The sequence below is a fragment of the Perognathus longimembris genome, chromosome 28, assembly GCF_023159225.1.
Source record: "Perognathus longimembris pacificus isolate PPM17 chromosome 28, ASM2315922v1, whole genome shotgun sequence".
Taxonomy (NCBI): Eukaryota; Metazoa; Chordata; class Mammalia; order Rodentia; family Heteromyidae; genus Perognathus; species Perognathus longimembris.
The window spans coordinates 106,934,512-106,955,419 of NC_063188.1; the positions used below are offsets into that span (position 1 = coordinate 106,934,512).

Here is a 20,908-nt window from a genome sequence, read left to right on the forward strand (position 1 = left end):
CATATATCCCTGGGTACATTTTAGAGCCTCACCTTGTTGAGTGAATCAGGCTTTCAAATTACATATTTGGAAAGGAGATAAAGAGAGAATATTAGTAGCAGAGATGTCTAGGAAATGAAAAGGGAAAAAGGGAAAGCAGAAAGGGAAAGGAACGATGTGTTACAAAGAAGAAAGAAAAGTAGGAAGGAAGGAAGGAAGGAAGGAAGGAAGGAAGGAAGGAAGGAAGGAAGGGAGGAAGGAAAGGAGGTAGGGAGGGAGGGAAGGAGGGAAGAAGGAAGGAAGGAAGAAAGGAAGGGAGAAAGGGAGGGAAAGAAAGAAGGGAGGAAGGAATGCAGGAAGAAAGAAAGAAAGACAGAGAGAAAGGGGGAGAGAGAGATAATAGTAGTTTCCAAAGACATTTTGCAAAAGAAGGGAGAAAAGAAGAAAAGAAAAGAGGAAAGAGGGAGGGAGGAAAGAAGAGAGAAAAGCAGGGGAAGAGAAAGAATGAGTGTGAGGGAGAGAAGAAGGAAAGAAGGAAGGAAAGAATCAAGTAAGAAAGAATCAAGGGAAGAGAAAGGAAGAAAGGAGAAGGAAAATATATACAGTCCATAGCCAATGAGTTTGAGACTGCCCTTTGGAGATCCATGGGAAATAATGTCATGGCCAAATAGTTCCCGAACTTCTTTGAACTGAGGAACATTTTTTCCATGGAGAACTTATTATGACATATGAAGTAAACATAGGGGAAATTCTGTCTTGGCTGTCATAAAACCTTTGAACCATTACCGGCTGACAGCCAGCACCAATATCCCAATTTCCCACTCACTGCTCTTCTACCTGTTATGGACAGTCACACAATCTCTGCATAGTTGCATTCAATTTACCTAGTTCTTCTATTTTGTGACAAAATCTCATGCCTTCCTGTATCTAGACTATGCTTGCTCTGACCCACAGCCTGATATTCAGACAAGGAAGCAAATGATTTCTGCTTAGGCTCCTAGCCTTGTGGAATTAACAGCAGGGTGGCATCCAAAATTGTTGGCACTTGGGAGTATCCAAGAGACAAACAAGCATGCTCACTGCTGGGAGTGGAAAAGCAGGGACGTCGGGGGAAGAAATGCTGCCGTGTGACCTCATATCCGGACTGTCCCAGGGCACATCGGTGGAGCCTTTGTTAAATTTGTTCAGTCATTAACAAATCACTTGAAAAGTATTGTTGAGAATTTTTATTGTGAAGCAGACATGGTAATAATGAATTCTGGGGGCAGAGGGATGGGCAAAAAGATTTCTTCCCTGATCTCTTCAGCTTACAGTGTAATGAAAGGTACATTGAGTGCTGACACTCTACTTCTCTGCCATCTATGCAAGCAAACCTGTGATAAATGCTGAAGTGATCACGTCTAGGAAAGAGTTGTAGGTTTGATAGAAACAGCTCTACATTGCCTTTAACCTCCCCCTGCAGGATAGTCAGGAGGGACTTACATGGGTCCAGAGAAAGAGCTCCTGAGGGTGGGAGGCACAGAGGTGCTGAAATGAAAGCTTGCTTTTGTTTGTATTTTCTCGGTCATGGGCTTGAACTTGGGGCCTGGGTGCTGTCCCTAAGCCTCTTTGTGCTCAAGGCTAGTGCTCTTGAGCCACAATGCCACTTCTGGGGTGGTTTTATTTGAATGGTTAATTGGAGGTAAGAGTCTCACGGGGACTTTTCTACCCAGGCTGGCTTCAAACTGTGATCCTCAGATCTTCTTCGCCTCCTGAGTAGCTAGTTTGATGTATTTTTCAGCATGAACAAGGGACCAGTGGGTGGGAGTACTTAGCTCACTGGCTATAGGAGCAGACAAATGGCAGTCCCGGAATGTCTTATGGGGTCTTATACAGGAGTGGCCATGTTGAATTCACTTTGGAAGAAGCTATAACTTTTAGAAGAATCACTCTAGCCACTGGAACTGAGTTTCAGGGACTGGACTGGATAAATACAGTGGTCCCTGGCCTATCATGGAAGTTAGGTTCCAGAGACTCCCTACCCTCTCCCGCAGTGGGTGGAAATCCACCAACTAGCAGCATTAGATAGTCATCCATTGCTATATTAAGGTTCCCTTATTGCTTCTTTGGGGATTTTCACTTATTGCAGGGGTCGCTGGAGTGTAGCTCCCATGATAGGTGAGGGATCACTACTTACCCTGTAAAAGAAACCACGGTACAGTGAAGCTGCAGTAAATGAACCGCAATATAGCAAGGGCTAACTGTCCAGGTAGCTTGGACATGGGTATTGATGATGGAGAGGGCGATGGGAGTAGAACCATAAATATCTTCCTGTAAACTTATCATGGTCACAAAGTAAGGTTCAATGTAACAAAATTAAATTGTCCTTGACAAACCTGTGCTGCTTTCTAGTTTATATCTATTGAGTTAAACTATGCTACACTGTTTTGCTCAGGTCCGTAATACAGACATAACGTATCCTATAAGATTAACAAAGGGGATGTACCTAAGGAAAGATGGTGCTGTGGAGATTTCTCTTCTTTTCATGATGAATGTATTTTACTCCCTTTTACTTAATTTCCAGTTGCTATCGGATGAATGTCATAAGTTGTTTCAAGATTCTTACGGATTGTGGCTACAGTGTGCTGTGGACTGACCTGGGATGTAAAGAGGATAGTGCAGGGTTTTGGAGGAGCCAAGGGGAGAGTGGAGGGCATTGGGGCAGGGGCAACTGTTCTATTTAGGAAATTACATTAATTGATCTATTAAAATCACCTTAATATGCAAGATGCCAGTGGCTCGTGCTTGTAATCCTAGCAACTCAGGAGGCTGAGATCTAAGAATCACGGTTCAAAGCCAGTTGTGGCTAGAAAGGCCATGAGATTTTGATCTTCAATGAATCACCAAACAAACCAACAAACAGAAGTAGAAGTGCAGGTGTGGCTCAACTGGTAGAGTACTAGCCTTGAGCAAAAAAATCTCAATGGCAGCACCTAGACCCTCAGTTCGAGTCCCAGGACCAGCACCAAAAAAAAATTTATTGTACGATAAAAACATCTTTCCCATTGATTTCTACAAAAGATTTTTTTTCAAAATCTCAAAACAAAAACCCCAGAGTAGGTTGGGCGCTGCTGGCTCATTCCTGTAATCCTAGCTACTGAAGAGGCTGAGATCTGAGGATCTCCATTCAAAGCCAGTCTGGTCAGGAAAGTCTGTGAGACTCATCTCCAATTAACCACTCAAAAACCAGAAGTGGTGCTGTGGCTCAAGTGATAGAGCACTAGCCTTGAGCTGAAGAGCTCGGATGGTGCCCTGGCTCAGAGTTCAAGCTCCACGATGGACAAAAACAAAACAAAACAAAAAAACAGTGTAGATGGTGACTTCCCTTATGTTACAGCTCTATTTCCCCACTGTGTATTTATCATACATTCATCATACAAGATGAATAAATTGTAATATGCAGCCACAAGAATTAACACTCTAAAAGCTTTTCATTTAGATGTACACTTTTAAAGAGTGGCTAAGAAATAAAAGGCAAAGAGAAATCCTATCCATTCAGGCTTTATATGACATCTAAATCATCAAAGTGAAATATTATTGTCAATGATTGTAAAAGTAATTATAAAAGAAAGACTAAATTCCATCACAATATAACCATGTAGCCATAGATACATGATAAATCTAAATAACATCTTAATGTCAGAACCATTAGTTACAGTGGCAATAGGTCTTAAATATTAAAAAGCAGGCTGACTGCTAAGGTAACCCAGAATAGTCTCCCTTTCCTGGTATTTTCAATCTATTACAATTCATTTGGAATCACTAAGTATAGGGGTAATTTGTTACACAGCAATAGATCACTGAGAAGGGGCTACTGCTTTGCCTTTTACATTGCAGCGTTAAATCCTAACTACCTATCACTTCGTATTACCTAATGAACTCAACATACAAATTGTTACACTGTGAATCATTTTCAGTTAAGGCCACTTTTTTTAGGCTTTGCCAAGAGGCCAGGCTGTCCCTGGAACAGGAAATGATTGATGACTGAGACAATCACTAATCTCATAGACTTTTTCCTGGGTGGAAGTGATCACAGTTTCATTGTTTTCATATTATTCTCCCTGGACTAAGATGATCATTCTTCCGGAGCTGGTAGAAATCTGTGGTTAACGTCCAACAAATAAAATAAAGCCAAAATGATGGGATATCGTTTACTTAACTAGAATACAAATTAAAAAAAATAACATGACGACTTTGACTTCGTTTTGCTAGTGACTTCTCTTGCTGGCTGTCATGAGGAAGTTGTCTTGTGAGAGAGAGCTATACAGCAAGGAACCCAAAACAGCCTGTGGCCAGTAGCTTAGCCCAGGAGCAACTGAATTCTAAGAGCTCAGAAGTAGATCTGAAGCCCAGAAATGCCTAATTGGAAATGGATCCCACCCCTAGATTGTAGCCTCTGAGAGGTCCTGCAGTAGAGGACCCAGCTAGAGTGCATCTGGTCCCTTCACCTCCAGGGACTAGAAGTCACAACTGAGAGCCATTTGAAGTGAGTAAGCATAGGGGTAATTTGTTACATAGCAATAGATCACTGAGAAGGGGCTACTGCTTTTTTCATTACAGTGTTGAATCCTGACTACCTATTGGTTATTATTGCCTAATGGACTCCACATACAAATTGTTATACCGTGAATCATTTTCAGTTAAGACCACATTTTTTAGGCTTTGCCAAAACAAGCCTTCTGCCTTGGGGTTGTCCGGCCATTGGAGGATGGAGCTCTTACAGATGCGCCGCCGCAGTCTCAGGTACTGAGAATGCTGTAACACAGGCTCGAGCAGAATAAATATAATCACATCCAGATTCTCATCCATTAACCTCTGCAAGGCCAAGTAGAACGCGGTTTTAAAGTTCCAACTTTTTGCATATTTTTTGGTTAGAACAAAGATTGTTTTCTTGCTCTGGTGTATACTCTGCATGAGGTTCTCGATGATGGCTAATCCTGGATCCCAATCCCTCTCCTCTAAACAAAGGAGAACATTTTTCTCCTTGCTCTCTTCAAGTTGGTAGCGCAGCTCATTGATTACCCAGTCTGTGACAGAGGCATCTTTGGTGTCATAAGAAATATAAGCATCATAGAAGGTTTGGGAAGTGGAAAGAGATGTGTAGCCTCGAATCTTAGCTAAACACATGTGATAGATGAACCAAACATCCCAGTAAAACAAATGGTGAGCAAGGGCAGCCAACATAACTGCAGTGGTGATAAAGAATGTGGAGAAAAACAAGATCGCTGCAATGGTGTCTGAAACACAAGTTGTGAGTTCTAGACTCATGATACTCTTCCCTCTTTGATCCCCAGGATTGTCACAAATGATATCTACCAATCTAGGAGTGGTGACATTCAGATTTTCATCCAGCCATCTTCGAAAATCTCCGATGTCACAGGTACAGTCAAAAGGGTTCCTACCTAGCTTTAAAATAGCTAAGTTGGTAGTGTTCTTGGTTTGCAGCGTGGATTTGTTGATCATCTTTATCAGGTTGAAACTTAAGTCCAGGTGCACCAGAAAACTGGCTTCAGCAAAGAAGCCAGTGGGCAGGTGGGAAATTCTGTTCTGTCTCAGCAGCAATGTCCGAAGAGAAGGAGTAAATCTAGATAAGCTATGATCTACAGAAGATAGCTCATTTCTACTTAAGTCGAGCAAGTGGAGATGTGGAAAATGCTGGAGTGCTGACCAATCAAAGAAATTTAACCTATTGTTATTTAGATAGAGTTCTCTGAGGCTCTGGGGCAAATTAAGGAAGGCCTCATTGGGGATCCGCTGAAGCTTATTGAAAGCTAAATCAAGACGAATAAGATTCTTGAGACATTTAAAAATGGGCAAGTAGCGGGTATCTCCTGCATTCCACAAAAGGTCAAGGCGGTTTCCACTGAAAACTAATTCTTTCAGAGATGTGCTTTTCAATTCATTCTCCTCTGTTAACGTATAAATGCCATTATAGCTCAAGTTTAAAACCTTGAGATGGGTTAAATTTTGTATAAATCCTAAACGATGTGTGACCCCTGCTATGCTGAAATAGTGGGCATTGTGGCTGAGATCTAGAACTTCTAAGTTGAGTAGTTCATTAAGAGCTTTGTTATCATCAAAGTCTAGCTTATTGTTGGTCAAATCCAAATATTTGACCTGAGGTACAGCTGAAAATTCGGTTCCATGTAAAACTTGAGCATTGCCATTAGAAGATAAATTGAGACAGGCAATGTCATGAAATCCTTCAAATTGCTTTTTCCCAATAAAGAAAATACTATTTAAACTTAAATCTAAGGCTTTTCCATAGGTGGTGCATTGTGGCTTTATTAAAGGAGCAGTTTGGTGATAAAAATTCGAATGTGGATCAAACTTGGTATCAGTAGAGCGTGGTTTAAGGCTATGACTTTGTAACGAAGAATGTTTTGTGTCATTCTGCTGGACATCATACACCAAAGGCGATATTCTGTTTTCAGACAAGTAAATAATTTTCAGGCTGGAGAAATGTTGGAAAAGGCTGAAATCAATTTGCTTAATAAAGTTGACGCCCAAGTTGATGGTCTTTAAATGTTGAAGACCCATAAGGGGCTTGAAATGTTCTTGTTTCAATTCTTGGAACACATAACCTCTTAAATGTAATGCTTTGAGAGAATGAAGTGCAGAAAAGTTTTGGGAAATGTTAATATATTGTGGATATTCTGTCTTGATGTAGTTAAAAGATAAATCAAGTATTTCTAAGTAAGGTAGTTTTGTTAAAAATGCTCCAGAGGCGATTTCCTGCACTAAGTAGTTGAATTCAAGATGTAACTCTTTCAGATAAGTCATGTTGTCGAACCAACTGGAGGGAACCTCCCGGAGGGACGTGCTTGAGAGGTTTAGCCAGTGAAGTTGGTTGAGATTTCGAAAAGCATAAGGATGTATCTGAATGGAGGCATCTCCATCACAAGGTGTGCAAGGAAACGGTGCATTGAAACACCTCGGACAATTCCCACTTAAATCTAATAATTTTAAATTCCTCAACCCCATGAAGTCATCTTGATGGATGATTTTGATCTTGGTATTACTCAAAAAGAGTTTTGTTAGGGAGCTCGGTAGTTTGGGTGGCACATGAATAAGAGTATTGAAAGATAGTGACAACACCTTCAAGTTTGTAAGGTCTTCAAATGTCCCATTTTCCACATCAAAAGTTTCATTACAAACAAAATAGCAGTTCCAGCTTAAATAGAGACTCTCCAAGTTCCTAAGCCCCAGAGTGTTATTTTTTGTTATGGAAATTATATTATTTTGAATGAGACTAAGTTCTCTCAAAGACTCAGGCAAGTCAGCAGGGATTTTGTCTAATTGGTTGTCTTCAAGCAGTAACTCTCTCAATTTTCTTAGGCTATGGAAGGCACCATCTGTAATATTCATGCCATTCTTATTCATCCATGGATTTTCATTCTGGTGCTGCTGGTTGGCATTGTGGTTTAGATTAATTTTCGTGAGATTTTGGAGCCCTTGAAATGACTCATTCGTTATGTGTGTGATAAAATTCTCAGATAGGTCTAGTTCCTTCACGTATTTGCCCACTGTCTGGGGAACTTCTCGTAGGTGACGATTGTTGCATTCTGCAATCACAGAGGCATTTTGCCTTTTCTCATCACAAGGATAGCTTCTAGAAGAATTGGTTTCATTGAAGAATTCACAGGAATCAGAAATAAGCAGGGCTAGGCAGGTCAGGATTGACGGCAGAAAGGACATGATATCCTGAGGAAAATCAGAAGTGCAAAACACAATATTAGAATAGCAATATTTGTTAGGCTTTCCTTTATGTTGTTAACAGGGCTTCACCTGAACGAACTTGAATGGACTTTCAAGTATGAATTCTCTTAACAGTTAAATAAAATGCATCTAGCTAAATTCAGAACAATTTTACTTTTTCAAAAAATGCTCTGCTCAGCTTCAGGGTGCCAAAAGAGGACAAAGGAGCTGAGATTACAATGATGCCAGGTTTTTGCAAGAGTGTCATATTGAATGGAATACTGGATTATGAGTGTGGGCCATACTAAGTCTATGGCATTGCATACTTGTGTATTAAAAGCACCAACCCATTAGCCTGGCTCTTGATGAAGTACAGATTAAATCCAGCTTCTATTATGGATTCATCCAAGATATCCAGGCCACTTTATCTATATAAGCATGTCTCGTATTGGTATTTCCCACAATTTTCTACGCTTCAGTGGCTCTCCTTTTCAAGTTCTCTCTTTCTTTACATAACCATGTTTGTGGAACGGCAACTACTTGTCTGTTGCCTTTCTTATTCACACTGGCTTTAATTGGCACTGATAGTTATTTGTTTGCTAATTCTGACACTTCTCCAAGGACATCAAGGTGCTTTATTCTTTATATATCCTCTGTAATGCTTTGCAGAATGCCTCATTCTGTGATTATTTCAAAATACATAAAGGGGTGAGTAGTTAAACATACAGTACATTGGTAAGTACACCACATTGTAATCAACAGATTAGTGTGATCAATGTGGTCAAAGATACAAACAAGGGACCTTGTCCAAAAATCTTATTTCCCTGAGCATGAAGACTAACTTTACTAAACCAGATTTTTACTAAAGCCCAAGTCATATCTTTATTGTGACTTAAAATAGAAAAGTTTTCAATGTAAAAGTCAGTTATGTAAAGAGTCAGTAATTATTGACAATGGTAAGGGCCAAGACAAAGCCAGGTCCTTGTGAAGAGACTGACATCTGAGCATCATGGTTCAAAGCCAGCCCAGGCAGGAGGCCTTTGAGATGCTTATCTACAGCTGGCTACCAAAAAAGCCAGAAATAGAGCTGTGAATCAAGTAGTAGAGTGCTATTCTTGAGCTAAAAAGCTCAGGGACAGTACCCAGGCCCTCAGTTCAAGCACCAGGGCTCTCTCTCTCTCTCTCTCTCTCTCTCTCTCTCTCTCTCTCTTTCTCTCTCTCTCTCTCTCACACACACACACACACACACACACACACACACACACACACACTGAAGTGGAGCAAAACTCTTAGCTCTTTTCAGTTTTCTATAGTTCTTTCCAAATAGAGAAGTATTGAGGTATTGCTGCTTATTGTTTAACGTACTAAAAGAGGACCTTGCTTTACTTGGTGTGGTAGGCAGAATTTTGAGATGGCTCTCATGAACACTGCCTTAGTCACTCCTGTCATTATGTTACATTGTATGGGAAATGGAAAATGGTCTGGATGAGCTTGATATAATCATGGAAGTCTTTTAAAGACGAAGATTTTTCTCTGGCTAATGGCAGAAGGAAAAGTCAGATTTGAAGCCCAAGAAAATTGAACGCACTGTGTTGACTGTAAGATGATGGTGATCATGAAAGGATTGTAGGCAGAAGTTGAGAGTGATTCTATTAACAGCTTGTTAGGAAACAGAAAGAGGAACTGCAGTCCTATGATCATTTGCAAGAAACTAAATCAGGGCTAGGAGTGTGACTTGGTGGTAGAGTGCTTGCCAACCATGCATGGATTTTTAAGTACCACATAAACAGAAAAAGCCCAAAGTGATGCTGTGGCTCAAATGATAGAGTGCTAACTTTTAGCAAAATAAGCTTAGGGACAGTGCCCATACCCTGAGTTCAAGCCCTGGGACTGGAAAAAAGAAACTAAATCAACTACCAATTTGAGGGAAATGAGAAATAAATTTTTATCCAGAGCCCCACAGCTTACCAACTCAATTTGTTCAATAAGCTGATTTCAGCCTTATGAGGCATTGTGCAGAGAATACATGAGCCTGTCAGCTCCTAACTTGTGGCAAGGTAAATTATAAACTCATCTCGAAAGCCTCTAAATTTGAGGATTATTTATTACACAGCAATAGAAAACTAGTACACTCAGAAAATGCATTTATAAGTGATTTGGTCTTGAAAATATACAGTTTTGCAGAGGTAGTCATGGGTTGCCAGGCTCAAGTCCCCTCCAGTGAGGTACAAGCATACCAAAAAGGACATGTTCAGGAAGGCAAGGAAATGTTAGGTTCACCTGGAAACCTAAACAGATCTAAGCCAGCATGCATTTGAAAGCAATCGTAATATTGCTAGTTTTGTTCGTTATTATTATCTTTTGTGCATTGGTCCTGGGACTTGAATTTAGGGCCTATCACTCTAGCTTTGATTTTTCTCTCAAGGTACTGTATGACTTGAGCCACACCTCTACTTCTAGCTTTTTGCTGGTTGGTTTCAGAAAAGAGTATCATAGATTTGTCTGCCTGGGCTGCCTTCGAATTGCGATCTTCAGATCTCAGCCTCCTGAGTAGCTAGGCTGACCCTGTTGTGAGTCACCAATGCCTGGATCACTTCTACATTTGAAAGTCACTTGTCAATTCTTCCATGCTTTTATCAGCTGCTGGGTAGCCTGGGAGTCTACTGGGAGTCCACCTACAACTTAATCAATTTACAATCCACTGAGGTTAAATCTATATGTAGGACTAGAGAAGTAAAATCTGAGCTGCAATCCAATGATTGACCAGGCATACATAAGTCCTAACAAAGGGGTCAAAGGAAGGCTCCAGACCAAGAGAGCAGCCTGTGGAAAAGCTTTGAGGATAATCCTATGTGTTTCCCATGCTGAGATCTTAGAGAAAACTTTCAAGATTTCAAAGTTTCCTGAGGGCCTCATAGAAGGTTTGCAGAAGTAGAATTCAGAGAAACAAACAGGGTTGCAGGGATTAGCATGGTAAGTAGGAGGGAAGGAGGGAAGATGTGACTGGGAGGCTCAGGATCTCCATATCAACACATTCCATGGACATGGCCCAGTCAGCATCTTTTAAGCACATTGTGAGATCTATGGGGGAATAAGGGATTTAAAACAAAATGAATGACTGGGTACTGCTGTTTCACTCCTGTAACCCTAGCTACTCAAGAGGATGAGATTTGAGGATTGCAAATAGAAGCCAGCACAAACAGAAAAGTACATGGGATTCTTTATCTCCAAGTATCCAGCCAAAAGTCAGAAGGGGAAGTATGGCCAGATTTCCAGGGTCTAAGCAGAACATTAAAGATAGGTGAGACATCTTCATGTGGATACTTCAGGGGCCACAAGGCAGAGGCCATCTTGTGTAGATTCAGATTGAGATCTTCACATCTAATATCAAATACAACTACTTCATCCAAAGTAGAGAAATTGAGGAGAAATACCTCTAGAGGTCACTAGAGACCAGCAGAGGAACCTTGGAGAGTCCAGGTGTTTCAGGATAAAAATGGCCTCCCAGAGAGTCTAAAGCAACTTTAGTGTAAATTATACAGGTCATGAAAATGAAAAGAATATTCCCAAGGATATTTCTGAATGAAAGGCTTTAAATTCCTAATGTTTAAATTCCTCCTCATAAAGTTCTTATGTAAGAATGGAAATTGACAAATTCCAAATAGCTTGAATTGGGAAAGTACATGAATAGGAGCAGTGAAAACTGATGTGTAGATGACTGGCAAAGAAGTTGAGGAGAAATCGTGAATCATTCCAGCCTCTGCATTTCATGCAGGACCTCACATAATGAGGGGATTGCTGGTGCTAATTTCCCAGGGTGATTAGCTGAAGGTTTTGGGAGTGCCACGTCACATCACAGATCGTGTGAACCCAGCTCACATCATCTGTCTGGATCGTGAAGAGGGAAGAGACCCCAAAGACATAGCAAGAGCTATGTTTCCTCAGCCACGTTCTTCCTCTAAGCACTGCACACCCATTCCAAGACCACCAAAAGTTGTGGGTTCACAGAGATACCAAAGGAAATCAGATTCTGGATGAGAAAGGCAACGAGGAGAATTCATTTTCTTCCAGTGTCTCTCTGTATATCTCTTTCTGTCTCTGTCTCAGTCTGTCTCTCTCTCTTTCTCTCTGTCTCTGTCTCTCTGTCTTTCAGCTGGGGACAGAACCCAGAGCCAGTGTGTATGGGCAAGCACAGTCCTTCTGAGGCAAATTTATTCTGTCATGTTAAATTAAAAAAAAATCTAGCCTGGCAAAATTGAAATGGCAGCTATAGTATGCAAATAAAACAGAGCAAAATAGATGCAAATAGAGACAAAGTGCAATTATGCAAATAAAACAGACAATTGGAGATAGAGAGAGATGGAGAGGGAAAGAAGGGAGAAGAGGGAAAAGGAGAGAGGGAGGGGAGGAGAGAGATTCCTGTGGATTGTACATGAGAGTTGAATATGCCCATTAAACCAATAGTAAAGAAACAAATCTCCATAATTTCAAAGAGTGTAAAGACAAAACAGCATAATCAGGAGAAGTGCCACATTCTAAACCCAGTACAGTCAACAATGGGAAAATCAGTTTGCCACAGAATTCTGGAAATGTGCACAAGCTTGAGGTGCCAGACACTGTATGGTTGTGGGTGTGTATGTGTGTGTGTGTATGTGACACCAGCTGCACCTGGGCAGTAGACCACCTGAGAGTTTACATGATAAATTAGCTCCTCCCTCTTCCCCCTTCCCCTTTCCTAAAACTCACTCTCTTGAAAGGTAAAATCCAGGAGACTTGGCAACAGGTGGAGGCCAAGGTGAATTTCCAGAGAGAAAACCTGTGAGTTAAAGAACGGTCCATATGTAGAGGACTCTAGGAACTAAGGCATGTCCCTGGTTTTGAACACAATTGATCCATATTTAAAACAAAGACAGGACAGACACTGTGTCATTTGCCTCTCCCACAGCCTGGTTGTAGTTCCATAGAATTCTATTTATTGAAATACATAGTCTATAGGTTGTAGTTTCCTGATTTGGTTTTCTGTTTCTGTGGTGTTGTTGTTGTTTTGAAACAGGATCCATCTACATAACTCAGAATGGCCTAGAATTCACTCTGTAACGCAGGCTGGCCTCAAATTGTCATCCTCTTGTTTCATCCTCCCAAATACATATGTACTCCATCAAGCCCGGCCAAATCTGTTCTTTAATTACAGCATTAAAATTATTTGTCTTGGGTTGTAGGAGTGGTTTAGCAGATCATCTGCCTAACAAGCATGAACCCATGAGTTCAAACACTAATACCTCTAGAAAAACACAATTATTTATCTTCATCAGTGACCCATCCCTTCAATTTTATACCCAAAGCAAATGCTTCAGTGACCTCCCCTAATCCTGGCCCTACTTAATAGAAACGATGTCCAGATTGCTATTAGGTATACCCTAACCAACAAATGGACCCATGTCTTTCATCTTGTGGGTGAGATCCAGCAGGCAGGAGACCTGTTGATGAAGTTGGAGCTTCTAAGGAGACCTGTAGTACGCTGCTGTTACAAAATGGCCAGGGATCTCTCCGACATGTAAAGTGGAGATGACTAGGGAAAAGAAAATGACACCTAGAGAAAAACATGGCCCATTTATTTAAAGAAGTTATATGCATCATGAAAAATATCTGCTTAACTTCCCTTCTCCCTGCCAAATACAGTTGTTTCGTTTTCTGCGCAGAATCTGGGCCTTAGCTGAGAGGAGCAGTGAGTTTAGGGGTCAGCCACCCCTCCTAGGGGCCTGTGTAGCAGGTCCCATGCAGATGGGATGACACTAGATGTGGGCACGAAGGCAGAGGCATTGCCAGGTGAGCCTGCAATGTACTCTCCACAATGCCCAGGGCAGGTGGACCAGGAGCGCCCCAGCACCCCCTCTGGAATTACACCCCAGTTTTTCCCATCTCCTCCTAGACTACAGGCAGTTATTTTGTTTCTCTTCAAGGCTTATTTCAAGATGAGCTGAATTGAAAGGCAATTGAGGTCAGGTAGGCTGCATCGCTAGATCCTATCTCAATTACAAGGCTGGAGGATGTAGCACCGTGGTAGAGCACTGGCTGAACATGTGCATAGTCCTGCGTTCCATGGCCAGTGCTGAAACAAACATGTGCTGCATTTCCTTTTGACAAGATATGGTTTGCTTCAGGCTATCTCCCTAGCTCCACACCTCTCTGCCATTGGTCCTGCTGACACTCTAACTCTAAAGTGTCCAGAAAATGTATTGATCACTAGGTGTAATGAATCTCCTCAAGTGACTGCTTAGCTGTTTACTTTAAGGTAAAAGTAATGTTTTGTCAGCCTGGAATGATTTCTAGTCTTGACTGTGGATTCATTACAACAACAAATTAATTAAGGAATAGTTAGGTAGGTAAGATTTGCCATCTTTGATGAAATTTACAACTAATAGGAGATACTTTAGATTTCTCCATCCCAAATTTGAAGAATTCACAAACAGATTGGAAGACAAAAGAAATCAGAACATTAAGATGTGCCTTCTCATGAAAGAGATGCATCTCAGGTATTTTTTTTTTGCCAGTCCTGGAGCTTGAAGCACTTGAAGCTTGAGGACCTGACCACTGCCTTGGCTTCTTTTTGCTCAAGGCTAGCACTCTGCCATTGAGCCACAGCATCACTTCTGGCTTTTTCTGTTTATGTGGTGCTGAGGAATCGAACCCAGGGCTTCGTGCATGCTAGCTAGTCAAGCACTCTACTGCTAAGCCACATTCCCAGCCGTGCATCTCCATTTTATACCCATAAAAATATGAAAAATATGCCATTTGAATCTGGGGAATGTTCTAGGGTGCCTTTCTTGAGTGCTTTATCATGACAAAAGCACAAGGGCAAGTGTAAGTCATTCATTTGCTCATTTAGCATCATAAAAGCACTAGCCCTGGCTTTCCAGATGTGGAACCTAATGTTCCCAAGGTCACTCAAACGGGAGGTACAGAGTTGAAAATGAGCCCATCGCTGCATGTGTGCTTCATGAATTAGGGGAGCTGGAGAAAGGGACTCATTGGCAATGATCTGGTTTCTTTGATGAGCAGATGCATCACAGCATATCTCAGACCTACAGGACGCAGTTCCCAGAGGCAGTTTTTTCTTTGCCTTTCTGCACTGATCAGAGCACTTCCAAAGCTTCCAACATTCTGTCGCGTATCAGGAAAGCTGGTGAGTTGAGATTGAAGCACCGACTAGCAATTCTTTGTAAGCACCTGGAAAGGCAGCACAACCATTTCTTCTAGTGTGCCCCAAAGCCACAGGTTCTGTATCTAAATGTACCATGGCTTTCTAGTGCTGAATAGTTAAGAGCTAATCACTTAAAAATAACAAATCCTCCAACTTCATTTAATGACTCATTTGAACTTAAAGGACATTCCTTTAGAATGATGATCCCTTCAGTAGATGTTGTTTCTAACCAAGGGTCATGACCTCCTTTCCTAGAGACCCATGGTGACACTCAGTGAGTCGAGGACTCCCCATACAACTGCCTTCTCTTGTGTCAATACTGCAGGTCTTATGATTATTACATGAAGGGCAAGAAGCAGTGGTGGGAGGAGAATGAACCCCATCAACTGTCTTCACCCAAACCCAGAGCATTATCTTGTCAGATAAACAAACCTAGAACTTCTAGACAGGAAGTTTTTGTTGCTTGTTTTCTAGCATTGCAGGGGATCGAACACAAGACCTTGAGCATAGTAGGCAAGCACTCTACCACTGTGCCGCATCCCAAGTCTATGGTCTTTTTCTTTGTTTTCATGTTTATTGCTGTTTGCACCATTTGAGATAGGCTGTTGTTATGTAGTCCAATATGGCTTCAAACTCATGTCCCCTTGCCTTCGCCTCTTGAAACTCTGGATTACGAGTGGGTATTACTGTGCTTAATCCTAACTGGAATTTCTAATTTGCTTTCTGCAATCAAACAGAAGATAGCTAATAAACAAGCTTCAAACATTGTCAGAGTCTTCTTTACTTCCACAAAAAGATTATTTTGATTAATAAAAGGAACACAAAGCTTCATATGTCACCCAGAGAAAATGACTCCTAACGTTGGCTCTACATTGAAGATAGTTGGAAATTTAAAAAAATTATTTCATTACTTTTAGTTGAACATTTTTTAAGTTACAAATTTCCAGATCATCTCCTCCATGGAGATTTTGATTTTTGTGTCCTTTTGGGCTCAACCTGGATGGTAAGACTATACAAAATTCTCCTTGTGACTCTAATCTGTAGCCAGTAGGTCTTGACCTTCATCTGCCACCAGTGGGAGCAAAGTAGACATTTTTCAGCTTAATTTGATTCTCTCTTGATTATATATTGTATATTTGATCCTGTATATTATTCTATACTCTATTTTCTTATGGTCAACTATATTGGCTATCATATCAGTCAATCAAACAGAAATTGGACAACATTAATTGTAAGTTCATGTGTGCCACTAGCCTAGTGGCCCAATCCCATATGGACTAATGTGATTTTTGTTCAAAGCATCATAAATTTCAGTGCAGATTGAGTTGATTTTCAAGATCCATAATGGACATGAAGAGCAAATACTTAACTTCAAAAACTTAAATATGCATTAAATTATTATAAAAAACTTTTAAAAGCACTTCAGTAAGCACTAAACAACTAAGGAAATTTATGGTGAATTATACATGAAATTCTCTTAAAATCAGCCTTTTAAAATGCTCTTAAACATCATAAAATTTTCTAGAAAAATCTATTTAAAAAGAGTTGTGCCAGGAGCTGGTGGCTCACGTTTATAATGCTGGCCACTCAGAAGATTGAGGTCTGAGGATCACAGTTCAAAGCCAGCCTAGGCAGGAAAATGTATGAGACTCTTATCTCCAGTTAACCACCAGAAAACTGGTGCTATGGCTCAAGTGATAGAGCCCCAGTGTTGAGAAACAGAAGCTCAGAGAAAGTACCCAAGCCCTGACCAGCAAAAATCAATCAATAAAAAGTCTTCTGGAGGAGAATATTGCTTCTCACAGGGTGAGAAAGTAATACTCTTACTTATTTTTGATCTTGCATTTTCTTTTTTTTGCCAGTTCTAAATGATAAGATTATACTTTCCTTTGAGTTTCAGAATTTACTCTTTATGCTAGTATCCACTCAAATTGAAGCCTCTTTGTCCTGTTTGAATCTTTAATATTCTTTGACTTCTTTTTCCCTTTTATGACTTTCTTTGTTCACACCTGTGACTCCCAATCCATCCAAATTTGTGGGTCAGAAATCCTATTTTGTTGAAAAGTTTTGTTATGAGAACAAGTAGAGCTTACCTGTTCTCTGCTGGTTCCCAGTCCAACTTCTCATTCCCTCACCAGCAGCACCAAAGGGCCCCCCTCTTCTCAAGATGTGTAGAGAAGACTAGCTGGTGAACTTCCTGAAATGGGCCCTGTTACCAATAGCGGAACCGCTGCCCAATTTTTGCAGAAGTTTATGCACGAAGAAAGGAACTTGTGATTTCGTAAGTGTTGCCAAATCATTTATTGACTATGCTTTAAAAGTTTGAAACTAAAATTGGGGAAAGAGTCAAATATAAAATGATTCAGACAGAACCCAAATGTAATATTTTTTGTGAGTTAGTATGTATCTTTCTCTCTCGCTCTCTCTCTATCTGTGTGTGTGTGTGTGTGTGTGTGTGTGTGTGTGTATTTGTATGGTAGGGAAAGTGTGTGTTTCCGAAGTTCGTTTCAGAAAGCCCAATGGGGGTGAGTAAAAAGAAAATAAGAACAAAATTCATTTTTATAAGAATATTTTTAGTTTATTCTTTTGGAAAATAATTTCATCATAGATTTGTATGGAATGTAGGATATTCCAAACTCATCCTTGGTTGTATAATTCCCACGAACATTGTTTCAGTGTTCTTTCTCACATTTCTGAGACAGCCCAGAGCACCAGTGGGGTCACACATGAGGCAGTGCAAAGAAGGTGTCCTTTCCTTAGGTGTCCTTGTACTTTACCTAGCACCTGGTATGTAGTATGAGCTCAATAAATGTTCATTGGATGAATGAGTGAATGGATGATGAACACTCATCTGGCTGGAAAATTTCCTTTTCCTGATTTAGTCTGATAAAGTAGGTTAGTTTAGAAGCTTTCAGAGGCAAGGCGTTTTTGAATTACCAGAGTAAGTAGGGTTCAGCAATCTTTGGGCCAAATTTGGTCCAGAAGTGCACAAGAAATTTCATCATTGAAGACTTGCAGATTTATGGATGCAAAAGAACATTACCCTCAGCTTCTAATTAATTGAGAGATCATCCCCCTCAGAAACCATTCTACTCTTCTCATTATTAGGTGAATATTATGACTGCCTTCAGTTATTTTATTTTAATTCCATTATTTAAATAATTGTGGAAATTACTTTTTCTTGTATAATGTAAGTACATGCACCATTATATCAGATATTTGACTATTGACCAAGAAGATGTCTATGATATTTATTTATTAGCTGAACATTTACAAGACAGTTTGCTGGCCACTAGCCAGATGAATGATTGAAATGGGAAGTAATATTTTGTTTTGCTTTACACCCCCTGAGAAGAAGAAAGCCACATTGGGCACAAGGGAGTCAGGGGTAATAGGCGCATTTGTGTGTGTGTGTGTGTGTGTGTGTGTGTGTGTGTGTGTGTGTGCGTGTGTGTATGTGTCTGTGGGCAGTTCAAGGATCTTGGTTCAAAGCCAGCCTAGGCTGAAAAGTTCATGAGACTCTTGTCTTTATTTAACCAACAAAAGGCTATAGCTTGGGTTCTTATAAAACATACATATACACTAACACATGCACACATCCACACACACTTATACACATACAGACCAGGTGAACTGTGAATGTACAAGAAACTAGGTATTGGTTGAGGGCTGAGAGGCCTCTTCTTGTGGTGGTCCTCACTCTCTGAACCACAGCATCCATGTTTACACTGCCTGCCTTTGCTCCTCTTTGGAAAATTCTGTCTTCTACCTTTTTTGTTTTCTGGTCCTAGGGCTTGAACTTAGGACCTGGCCACTGTTCCTGAGCTTTAGTGCTCAAGGCTAGCACTCTAGCACTAGAGCTGCTCTACTTCTGGCTTTCTTGGTGGTCAACCGGAGATGGAGATGAGTCTTATGGACTTTCCCGCCCAGGCTGACTTCAAACCTTGATTCTCACATCTCAGCCACCTGAATAGACTGGATTACAGTGAGCTACTGGTGCCTGTTGGCAGTGGTTAATCTGATTTTTAATATTTAAATATACCTTTTATTTTAAAATAGTTTTAGACTTTCAGTAATGTTGCAGGTAATACAAGAGTTGCTGTGTACCACATACCCAATTTTTCCTAGTGACTCAAGTACATTTGTCATAATTAGTGAATCAATATTGACCTATTTTGTTGATTCAACTCCATACTTTATTCAGATAGCATTAGTTTACTTGAAATACCCAGGATGCTACTTTACACGAAGCTATCACATCTCCTGCGCTGTGACAGAGACTGGCTCATATTTCCTCTGATCTTGTTGACCTTGGCAGTGTTGAGGAGTACTGGATACTTGTTTAGTAGAATATTCCTCACTTTGGGTTTAGCTGATGACTTTCTACTGATTAAACTAGGGTTATGACTTACAGGCCTTGGACTGGGTGCTCCCTGAGGGCAAATACTGTCATTTTTTCCTTTTAATTGTTATCTTTAAATAGTTATACAAAAGAGTTGCCATTTAACAGACAGATTATGGGTACAACATGTCTCGATCTAAGTCACCCCTTTCAATCAAGAATCTACAAAATTAAGTAGAGTGAGGAAAGGAGTTGGGTAAGGGAGGGATGAGTGAGAATGTTGAAAGGTGTGACACTGATCAAATACACTGTAATTTTATCCCATTGTATTCAGCCTGGTGGCTGTGGTAGAGGAAAGCCAAGATGTTTCTTAAATGAAGAGAAGAAGTGAAGGGGATAGAAAAAAGAAGCTTGTAAAGAGGAGGAAAGGATTCCATACATAATTATAGCTGCACCTTATATAGAACTTATCCTTCTTATTTCAGGTCACAGGTACCTATTTCTCCCTACCAAGAGACCTATAAGGACTCTGGCTGTTTTATTTCTCATAGGAAGAAAGGGAAGTAGCATGTTTTCAAAAGTTAGATCATATTGACAATGTCAAAGATTACAAGAATCTATAAAAAGTTATCAATTTGAATATATGAAGATGCTGAAAAGTACAAGAACAATCTATCTTACTAACCCTGGATTGGTGTGGGAAGGAATGTAAAGAACAGTTTTTATCATTCAGGCTGGTTCTTCAGAAGTCTTCATTTGATGGTAGCCTCACAAGCTCCTGCATTATTAGTTTCTTCCTACCATCATCTTTCTTTCCTTTTCTTTTAATTCTTTTCTCCCGAGTCTTCATATCTTTAGAAGTGGTGCTTGTAGAATTGGAGAAAAACATCTTTTGAGTCTTCCTTTCTGCTTCTGTTCCCCAAAGAACTTCAGAATCTCCCTCATGGGTCAGAAATAACTTCCAACTACAAAGAAATTAATAAACATGTTGCCACCAGATGGCGCTTGCTACCCAATATTTTGGACATCCTGGTCTGGCCAGTTTTCTATATTACAGATGATAAAATGAGTACAAAATTTCATAGTGCTATAAAAGTTAATAAAATACACATATTTGTGAGACTGTGCTTTGATGAGAATTTTAAGATAATTTAAGTTTAAAAAAAACAACCAATTTTCTTTTCATAATTTTCCCAATGAGGGTTAAATTCTTTAGGATTAAAAAAAAATACCATGGAACAGTAACATTTTTGCTCCTTCAGACTAGGTAGAGGATTTTAAACTTAAGCTAGAGGGTTGTCAATTTCATAATTATAAACAATGCAAAGCTAAGATCAGGAGTTCTCAATGGCTTATCAAAATCCAAGTTAAAATTTGAAAAATAAAACTAAATAAAGATTATCTAAGACATTAGAGACAGGTAGAAAATGTTCAAATAGGAAAACATAGGTCTAAAATATTTATATGACTCTTAATTCATCCACTCAAATGTCCAGAAAGACTTTCTTTTCTGTAACTCAGTTTTTCCTGTCTTTAAGTTTTCATCCTATCTAACTTTAGAAGGAAACTCAGACCTTGGGAATAGGGAAGGTGGGTCAAATCCTAGATTTTCAGTGCTTGGGCACCATTTCTGGATCTGATTGACTAAT

General features: G+C 40.1%; 1 protein-coding gene across 1 annotated transcript; it reads right to left on the reverse strand.

Annotated features, from left to right (window-relative positions):
• Positions 1-3,430: 3,430 nt before the first annotated feature.
• On the reverse strand, positions 3,431-17,090 carry Tlr8 (toll like receptor 8). Its single transcript, XM_048336473.1, has 2 exons — positions 17,011-17,090; positions 3,431-7,722 (listed from the first exon to the last, which is right to left on the reverse strand). Exon 2 carries the CDS (start codon positions 7,714-7,716, stop codon positions 4,606-4,608), a length of 3,111 nt encoding a protein of 1,036 aa, XP_048192430.1. The 5' UTR covers positions 7,717-7,722; positions 17,011-17,090; the 3' UTR covers positions 3,431-4,605.
• Positions 17,091-20,908: the final 3,818 nt, after the last annotated feature.